The 10,555-nt window shown below is 32.8% G+C and overlaps 1 protein-coding gene across 1 annotated transcript; it reads left to right on the top strand.

Annotated features, from left to right (window-relative positions):
* The first annotated feature begins 4,845 nt into the window (after positions 1-4,845).
* Positions 4,846-8,132, top strand: LOC140044223 (techylectin-5B-like). The gene is made up of 4 exons (XM_072088701.1): positions 4,846-4,902; positions 6,221-6,364; positions 7,213-7,252; positions 7,879-8,132. The coding sequence occupies exons 1-4, from the start codon at positions 4,846-4,848 to the stop codon at positions 8,130-8,132; spliced, it is 495 nt and encodes a 164-aa protein (XP_071944802.1).
* Positions 8,133-10,555: the final 2,423 nt, after the last annotated feature.

Raw genomic sequence — 10,555 nt, 5'->3', positions numbered from 1 at the left:
TCAAATTCTTGATGGAAACAGGCCATCAGAATGGGGAATTTCGTTCATATCCCGAAAAAAGGTGATCTTTCAAAACCAGATAACTAGAGGGGTATTTCATTATCACAATTGGCTGCAAATATCTACAATCGCCTGATTTTAAATAGGATACGTCCTGTGATTAATGAAGTTTTACGCCCCAACCAGAATGGCTTTCGTCAGGCACGATCAACAACTACGCACATTCTTGCACTGAGGAGAATTGTTGAAGAGGTTAAGAACCATCACAAAGAGGCAGTCATTATCTTTATTGAGTTTCGCAAAGCCTTCAATTCCATCAATCGCAACATCATGATGAAGATCCTCTTAGCATACGGCATCCCTCATAAAATTGTAGAAGCCATCAGAGTAATGTATATCAATACATCAGCAGTTGTCCTGACTTCAGATGGTGAGACTGATTGCTTCAACATCGACTCTGGCGTAGTTCAAGGAGACCCTCTTGCTCCATTCTTGTTTATTGTCTGCCTTGACTATGTAGTGCGATCAGCAACTACATCATCAGACGGTCTCACCCTCCGCCGTAGTAGAAGACATCCAGCTGAAGTACTACCAGACCTGGACTTTGCCGATGACATCGCCATTCTTGAAGATTCCATACATGCTGCCGAAAATCTACTGCACAGAATTCAACAAGCCACACAAGCTATAGGTTTATACTTAAACATCAAGAAGACTCAATTCATACATTTAAACCCCTCATCACCTTCTATAACTCTCGCACTGGATGGATCAGCAATAGAACAAGTAGAGGATTTCAAGTACCTCGGAAGCTACTGTTCATCCACTAACCATGATGTCGAAGCAAGACTTGGTCAAGCATGGGGTGCGCTAAACAGTCTTTCAAAAATATGGGCATCTCGTATCAACAAGTCCACAAAAATCCGCCTCTTTAAGTCAACAGTTGAAGCCATTCTTCTTTACGGCTGTGAGACATGGAGTCTTACTTCATCGCTCTCAAAATCATTGGATGGAGCATACACCCGCATGCTGAGGAAAGTCCAAAACATCCCATGGTCCTCACACGCCACCAACAAGACACTATATGCCAACCTTCCCCGTCTTACGACCATCATTCAAAGACGTCGCATGGGCCTTGCCGGTCATGTTATGAGAAGCTCTGAGCCTGCCTCAAGAGTTCTCCTTTGGGAACCAGAAGAGTAAAGGAAAGTGGGCAGACCTCAACTGACTTCGCTCGACATTCTGTTGAAAGATACCAAACTAGACCTGAGTGAACTGAGAAAGAGCATGCTTGATAGAGATGTGTGGAGACAAATTATCATGGCACCCTCTTAATAGTGGGATGACATTAAGTAAGTAAGTTTGTTCAAAGGTCAGTAAAAGCATTTCCGGTCATTTTTGGGGTAAACGTTGTGTTAGACTGAATATAAATATGTATTTTCTGAACAATTTGACACCAAAAGCAAATCTGTATGATTTGGTTGTCGAGATATAAGAACCACACATTTCTAACCTTTGACCCCGATTTTGGGCATGTTCGCCCCCCCCCCCCCCGATAACGAATTTGGCACATATCCCATGTTGTTCCTTGGGGTCTAATTATCCTATAACAGTTGAGATATTCTCTCCTAAATTGAATGCATACAAATCGTACCCAGGTCCTAAACTAGTAGTAGTTATTAATGAATAAAGGTCAATGACCTTTGACCCGACTATCTGACCAATGGCACAAGTAACCCGAAATTTGCAAAATCTTTATTTTGTTGTTTGACCACTAAAACATAGATGTAGACACCACAGTTGTCTTTTTAAACCCAGGAATTGAGGGGTTATGAGCCATCAAATGCCACAAAAAGGTCACTGACCTTTGACCCTCAATATCTCACTAACGCAGCAACTAGAAGGCTGCAAAAATTTTTTGGTATTTATTCACACCTAAAGCTACAAGAAAATACCAAAAGACCTTTTATTAGAATTTTTTCAAGGTTACATAGGATAAATGTCACATATAGCCTGTACTAAAAGAAAATGTAAATGTTAACTAAATAACGTAGAAATAGATTGGAATAAAGTATGATATTATAAGGTATACAAGATGAAACATTATAGTTAAAATTGCTCAATTCAACTTTAAACTCCTACATCGTATATTTCCGTGTAACTATTGAATTTAACAGAAAACAATTTATGTGACAATTGTATAAATCAGATAGAAAGTGAACAGCACATGGTGTTTGAATGCAATGCCATTCAATGGACATGGCACAAATTTAAAGATGTGCTGGCTAATTGCTTTTGAGCTGAAGATAATATTACTTGGTTTAAAATTGTTACAGGAACAAAAACAATATTGTAAATGAATTGATTTCTCTGTTTTTATTCTGTATATACAAGGTACACATAATATCCAATGCTGGAAGAAAAGATAAAGATGATAAAAAAAAGATCTGGATTCTTTTCACTGCTGAAGTGAAAAATCTAATAGAAAATTAACACTATGTGTAACTTAATTAAGGCACAACGTAAATGGTATGCAAAAAAGAAAACTCTGCTACAATTGATAGCATGAATATAAGTTGTATGAAGTGTTTTTTTTTACATTTTCTAAAATGCAATATTGTTTTTTGTTTATTTATCAATTACAAATTGTATACAGTAGTATTATAAGATGACATCGGGTTTGAAGCGTCTCACATACACACAGGGCCAAAATGGCATCTTGGACTTGCACAGTGTATGGACTCTAACCTTTTGGTTTTCATTAAATATTCCATGCTATTTTCCTTATTATCTATTTTTCAACTTTTGCAATCCTCTTTTTTCATCTCATCCTTTTTGTCTTGATGACAATGGAGGATATTTTATATTCCTCCTCTGAGTTTATAGCCTCTCTACTCGAACACGAACAAGATTTTATAAGTACAATTATGACAGTTTATAGTCTTTTATTATCATTTTTTATCTTTATATTTTAATTAACATCTTCTTTAAAATTGTAAATAAAAGCATATGGTTTTATATTGAAATCAATCATCTTTTTATGTAAATATGCATTTTAACTACTTTTAACACTGTAAGAATCGTAGTAAAATATAATAGAAAGAGAAATATTCATACAAATATTTAATTGTTACAAATGTACCTTTATTTTTATATATAATATATCATATAAAACAGAGAATTATAATAAAAGTGGGACGACCTCGCACAAGACAAAAAAAAGATGTATAAATGTAAAATGGCTGTTTCAAACGTAACGTAATGTAATTAAGTCAGTACATAGGTTTACGGTGCAACCATGAACAAATTAAGATTAATAAAATCAGATTTTGGTAGGCCATTTTGTTGTTTTAAAAGTTAATCACTTCCGTAGAGAAAAAATAAAAACATACGGTTTTCACTTATAAAAAGACAAACTAAACGGTTGAATAATTTGACTATTTGTTGCTCTCAATTACTGTTGAATATGTAATATGTTGAACAAAGGGGCTGTTTAAGAGCATCAATTTTTTTTCTTGACCATTTTCTATATTTAGCAGAAATTACTATCAATATATGGCCCAATCCCGTCAAAAATATTATTTAACTAACTCTGCTACGGATAAGTTCTGTTGAGTTCATTTATTTGTTAAAATATTTGTGTATACAGTAATTTTATCAACATCTGCAATTAGGTTTTAAACTACTCTATTGGTGACGAATACTACGAATCCTTTCACATTCAGCAACATATGCATTGGGAAATAATTGATGACCAGTTACTAATTTAGAACGCCAGGATGTTTGGTTGGAGGTGAGAGTTTCCCAAGAACCAGTGAAAATTTTAAAAGAAAACAGATCACGCTTAATAATATCTTTAAAGCGGAATTTTGGACGTGCGTGGTCGATAGCCAGTTCACCGTAGAAAATATTTTTTTTGTAGATGGTAATCTTCCTGCCGAATAATGACCAGACCAACGTAAGCGCAGTTTTCTAAGCATCGTAAATATATCAGTTGTACCAGTAATTACCACTTCTAAGGGTTTACCATAAGGTGGTTCTTCATCTGCGCCCTGAGCCAGGATTACTGTTTGCCGATGTTGATCAACATTCCAAAATCCGAGAAGGCCTTTGAAAAATAAACAAGAACTTGATTAAACCCACTTGTTGATAATATTATAAAACAATTTCCATATTATATTCTTAAGTACCCTTTCTATAATTATGGAGAAATAATTAATAATTTTGGCCGTGTTTCTGCAGCAAAAAATTAACCGATAATTTACCGATAAAAATTAACCGATAAACCAATTCTACTAAAAAAAAATTCACCGATAATTATCTCACTCAAATCGGATAATTATTATATATTATAGAGGACAAATTGGTGCGTTGTGATTGGGCCTGGTTGTTTTGTTAATAACTTACCATGCGCACTTATTGGTTATTTTCTCTTATTATTATGTAAATCGTGTAATTTTATTACTATTTGATTGGTGCAGACAGAGCTCTACTTGGATGGAACATCATATATATTAGATGAAAATATAGTTACTAGTTACCACAAATACAGCGTACGTGCATTTGAAGGCAACTTAGTTTCATTGGTCAATACGTATTTCTAAAAACGTCAGAATGCCTACTATTTTGGTTGTCTTTTTTTTGCCTTTTGTCATCAGTGTTCTTTCGAGCAATTCATTCTATACAGTTATCCGAGAGCAGGCTCTTGAAACTAGTTGGAGTTACGAGTTGAAAAATATTAGCCGTGTAAATTGCTTGCTGGAATGTTCCGACAAATGTTATTGCTTGTCAGTCAATTATAACCAGAAAGATCGTGTGTGTCAAATCAGCTGGCAGCGAATGGAAATGGAAAAAGCAACAATTGAAAACAACAAAGCGTATGAATTTTTTTACATCGAAAAGGTGAGTGATATAAGTATATCATAACTGATTAGTGTACTGATGAAATGAACAACTGCAGTAATATTATGATTCAACTAAACATCAACATATTACAAATTGTTTTATTAGATTTACAGATGTTTCGATAAAAAAGTGTGTAAATCTGTAGCCAGTCAGATTTAGACTTTTAATTTGTTTTACTGTAATTGTCTATTTGTTGTCTATTAATTACAAATTAATGGTATTTTCCTTCAGGTCCTGGGCACCAATTCCGAAAGTAAGTATACAATTTTGGAAACTTCTATCTTCATTCATTCTATATGAAAGTTCACATCAAATGTTTGCCCATTATATTAGTTTTGCAATTTGAAATTGAATTTCCTCTATAGATACAAGCTCTTTTCTCAAAGAATTGAAATAAAATCTTGCGGTTTCGTTGTTTCATGTGTATGGATGAAACAAAAAAAATCTATTAAAGTAATAGGAGGGAGAGTTCTATTGGAGTCAACGACACCGATATCATTCAGATCGCCCACATTAAAAACTAAACATTGACTAGAACAATGCCATATGCAGTAGGGTGCGCAAATTTGAGTTCATCTACCGACCGACATATTGAGCTATAGAGTTATAGGGGCGTGTGACGCAGTGAATTGGGCGTTGGATTACTGATCGTGAGATCGTGGTTAGGCAAGATAGTACTTACATTTGCCTCTCTCCACCCAGGTGTATAAATGGGCGGTACCGGTTAGATGAAGACACAACCTTGCGCTAAGTACTAGTTGCAAATATCATGGAAGTATGTTTCTATACGTGTTTGATCCAAAAAATGACCGGGGTAAAAATGTGCAGCGCATTTCTTCTAACAATGCGCTATATAAGAATGAACTATTTGTTAAGCGCCTTTGAGCATATTTATTCATGAAAAGGGCGCTATATAAATGTGGTATATTATTATTGTTGTTGTGGTTGTCGATTTTCGTTTGTCGGCTGTCGTCTATCGTCTTTCGTCTATCGTCTATCGTCTATCGGTTGTCGGTTATCGGTTATCTTTATCGTTTTCGTTATGGTTATGGTTATCGTTATCGTTATGGTTATGGTTATCGTTATCGTTATGGTTATGGTTATCGTTATCGTTATGGTTATGGTTATCGTTATCGTTATGGTTATGGTTATCGTTATCGTTATGGTTATGGTTATCGTTATTATTGTAGAGTCGCGTTGCATGCGACTAAAATGATCTTAATCTATAAATGAGAAAACTAGGCAAAAACTATAAATAATTTTATATATCTAACACTTCATTTTACCTATATATCAGTGATCTTTTTTATATCAGAAACTTTTTTTAAAGAGTTTTATGAGGGACTGTGGTGACATTTTACAAAATAATCCTTCTGCTGATAGTGGTGAATATGTGATACAGTCATGTGATGGAGAGTTTAGTTTGTACTGTGACATGAGGAAAGATGGAGGTTGGACGGTAAGTATACAGTTTATTCAAATTTATTATAAGTAATCTAACATCATCGCCACAGCTCACTAATTCATTACTAAAACAGTGCCAGGGAAAGAAAACACTGAATATAGAGAATATAGCCTTTACACGGCTGTGGAAACGTTCAGGTTGACAATGATAATCATCACATTATAATACTAATGTTCCAAAACTTTCATAAGAGCGAAATTATTGTCAAATGGTATTTTAGTCAAATTGGAAAATCCATAAAATCTATTGACAAGGTTCCTTAATTACTATATAATTTGTAGCATGAACAAACAAATGAAATAGATAAATGAGGAACACCGGTTAAAATGTAATAGTATTATTAATCAAGTTGGCAATTTTCTAGTGTTTTCAAATCAATAAACTCTCCATCCAATATAGCTATGGGAACAATTTTGTTATTTTACTATTTGCAAATATTGTAAAAAATATGAAGTAAAAAGATAGAAATTATATTTCAGCAAAGTATTTGTAACTTATTTAGGTTAGAAATTTAGAAAGAAACTGTAAATGGCCATATTTTCGCATACAGAATGATTTGATATTAACTACTTTATTGAGGTTTTCGCGTGTTGATATTTCTCCAATTCCATTTTATTCTAGGCCTAATGTAGCTTAAATTATTTTATATTTGAATCACAAATGTCAAGTATAAAAGTGTTGACAAATGTTTTCTAGGGGCCTAGACGAGCTACCATATTAACATACTGTATATTATAGCTGAGGCCCATACAGCGGGCCTAAGGTCTAGCCTACATTTTGTATTTGCAGTACTACAGTAGTAAATTTTAAAAATGTTTCTATATTTTTTTAATCATTTTTAGAATCACAAATCTTCCAATAAACTAACTGCGAAACTGACATGCAAGTGAGACAATAATAATCTGTAGCTGTTTTCGGTTTCTACGTAATTTGATAGTTGTTAAAACCAAACATTTTCAAAAAATAAACCATTTCAAAAATAACTGCATATATACTGTACAGTGTATTATGCAACATACGTTGGACAAATGTTAAAGAAAAGCTTCTAAAAACTTCTGAAAATAGAACAAAACAATTCTAATAATAGTATTGAATTGAATCACATGCAAAAATAATCCTAATCTAAACTAAATTTTTGAATGGCCTTCCACTTCAAAATTTTTCACAACTACGTATTTTCTTCATTATTGAAATGCATTGCATTTAAAGTATAACTATATGACAAACAAAATATATAAAATAAAATATTAAAATAGACTATGATATGAGATATAAATAAATGAAAAAAAATATTATATTGTGTTATGATTTAATGTAATAGCATACAATTTTAGAAACAAAATTAAATCAATTATAACATAATTATGAATTGTAGGGTATATTGTATAATTAATATTTTCCCTTTTATATCAATTTTTTTATAATATCTAGAAAAACAAATATTTAAAAATGAATTTTAATTTAAAGATTTATTAGAAAACAGATGATCTATAATTGTTTTTGTTTAGGTGATTCTTTACTGCCGTCATTCCACAGTGGTCAACAATTTACAACGTATGATAGAGATAATGATAAGCTAAGCAATGCAAACTGTGCTGAGAGATTCAATGGTGCTTGGTGGTACAAAGACTGCTCTTATTCAAACCTGAATGGGCTGTACACTACACCAGGTACAGATGATATGAGAAGCATCTTCTGGCTCCATTTCCATAATTACAACAGTCTCAAGAAGACAGTGATGATGATTAAAAGAGCACCATAAGAGAGTTTTCATTATTCATATCTAAATGGGGCTTACATCAACTACAGATGATAGCACAAGCATCAACTGATATACTTTTGATTGAGGTCTTAATAGACAGTTAATAACAGTTGTATAAATTTACGTAAGTCGCTAGTTACTTCTAGAATGTTTACTCGATGGTATGTAAAGTTAGTTGGTACTTTCGGTAGTGATTTTAACCACCTGATGTAACCCTGTTTACTAATTAAACTGAGTTAGATAATTTATAATTAATGCTACTACATTTGTTTGCGTATTTTACGTATCTCCTCCAAAACAAGTTTTAATTAATTACACCTATCCTTGGAACAGAATGTATTTTTTTAAATCACGGTTTGGCTCAGTGAGTAAAACGCTGTGGCCATTGAAAGTAATGCTTAGTAGGTTCGAGTTCGAATCTGCGATATGTGTAAATAATAAATTTCTTCGTTAAAGCACAAAATCTAAACCACAATGTAATTACAAAAGTAGCAAAAAAGATACCAAACCTCACGCAAAACAAATAAAAAAAATATAAAAAACCATTACAATTAAAAAAATGTAAAAGAAAAAAAAAAGCAAACCCACACAAATAAAATGATTCCAAAGTCGTGTTTCCACAAAATATCAGATATAAAAGTTTGAGTTCGAACGCATCATCTAATTTCGAGTAGTGAGTGCACTTTCTGTGTTGATTTTAAAGTCCGTTTTATTATTCCAATACTCACATCCTAATTCTTTAACTTAATTCATATTTATATTTTATCATTAAAATGTTTTAATCTGCCGACTGATTAACAGACGTCACATATTCCAATATCCAGTATTGCACTTTTATAATACTTAATCATCCCATGCGAATTATTATTAAGGCTGACAAGACCGTGCGGAGCACGTGTTACTGCTAGACCACACTTATTACAAAAGTAGCGAATAGGTAACAAATATCCCAAAAATTGAAATTTTAAAAAAATGTAAATGAAAAAAAAACACAAAAGCAAAACGATTCCAAATGGTTTGATACATTGTTGAACATGAAAACAACTTAACAATTCGTGTTTCAGCAACAATGTGTTTTTCATTCGATTTATGTCCATTTTTTTATTGCATGTATCAAATAATGAATACACCACAAAAAAAACCAAAATAATAATTATAGTTTGGTATTTTGTACTTTCATTAGTGTTTTCGCGCATCATCTAACTAGTTCACACAGCACAATTGTTATTTAGCGTCTTTTATTTTCGTAAAGCCTGAAAAGTAAAAGTAAAGTATAAAGTTCCATATCGAGTATTGCTTTCATTTTTTAGCTTACATATATTTTAGAGTGAAGGAATAGTGTATAACAAACTCAATGGCCATAATATGTTATTCTTGATACAATTTGTTTTGTTTTTTGAACTCAATAGTTCACTATGTCGGTCGGTCGGTCTGTCGGTCTGTCTGTCGGTCCGGTATCACTATGCGTTTTATCGCTTTTCTGTACTTTTTGAACTGTTTTGATGTACAGAAAGTTTTAAAGTACATTACTTTTTGAAAGTTCATTTTTTTCTGAGAGCACGTGACTTATGGCTGTTGGCCATTATTTTGATAATGTGTCGCTTTTATTATACATGCAAAGTATATAATCACATATTAATGCAGAAAAGACCGTGCGGTTTACTGCTAGTAATAGTTATTGACAATTAAAACGAATTTAGCTTTAACGATTCGCCTAAAATAGGGGTGTTTTCCGATCGTGGTATACACTACTGTCCATCTTGAAAAATACCCGCACACAATAATACGAAGATGCTTCAGTGTAATTATTTGGTTTAACATAAGTAGGTAAATGTATGGGCCATTGGGGGTAAACCTGAAACCTTTAGATATGGCATTGCAATACTTTGGCAATACTGTAAAGACATTTTTGGTCGCCATTTGAATCGAAAATTTCGTATTGCAGCGAGTGTGGGTACTGTTAGATATAAACACATAATATACAAATAAACTTTATTATTGACAGTTGGTTCCCAACGTGTGTATTAATTAATAATTACTAAAATATAAACGTCGTAGCGGTATATCGTTACTTGTACTTTATATTTCAATTGACTATGACCGAGTTTTAACAAAGTATTACATCACAAATGTTCTACTCTATTTAGTGCTATAATATTTATAGGCCTATAAAACATGAACACAAATTGTTGTTCTTTGTACCCATCCTTCAACCCTAATGTTACATACAAAACACAAATTGGGTTTGTTTAAATGAGTTCAAATCAAACATTTGGACTCATTTTGTTACAAGTTTCTATTTCGGAAGTAATTCCAGGGTGTTAATTTTAGTTGACTACATAAATCATCATTCATTCGTTTCTGTAAACGACAATGTATTATAGTCCTGTGGTACGTACATTTGAAACCGCCAGTGTTTTACG

Source organism: Antedon mediterranea, chromosome 3, assembly GCF_964355755.1.
Source record: "Antedon mediterranea chromosome 3, ecAntMedi1.1, whole genome shotgun sequence".
NCBI classification, from domain to species: domain Eukaryota; kingdom Metazoa; phylum Echinodermata; class Crinoidea; order Comatulida; family Antedonidae; genus Antedon; species Antedon mediterranea.
The sequence above is the reverse complement of the archived record's forward strand: the minus strand, read 5'-3'. Positions and strand labels throughout refer to the sequence as shown.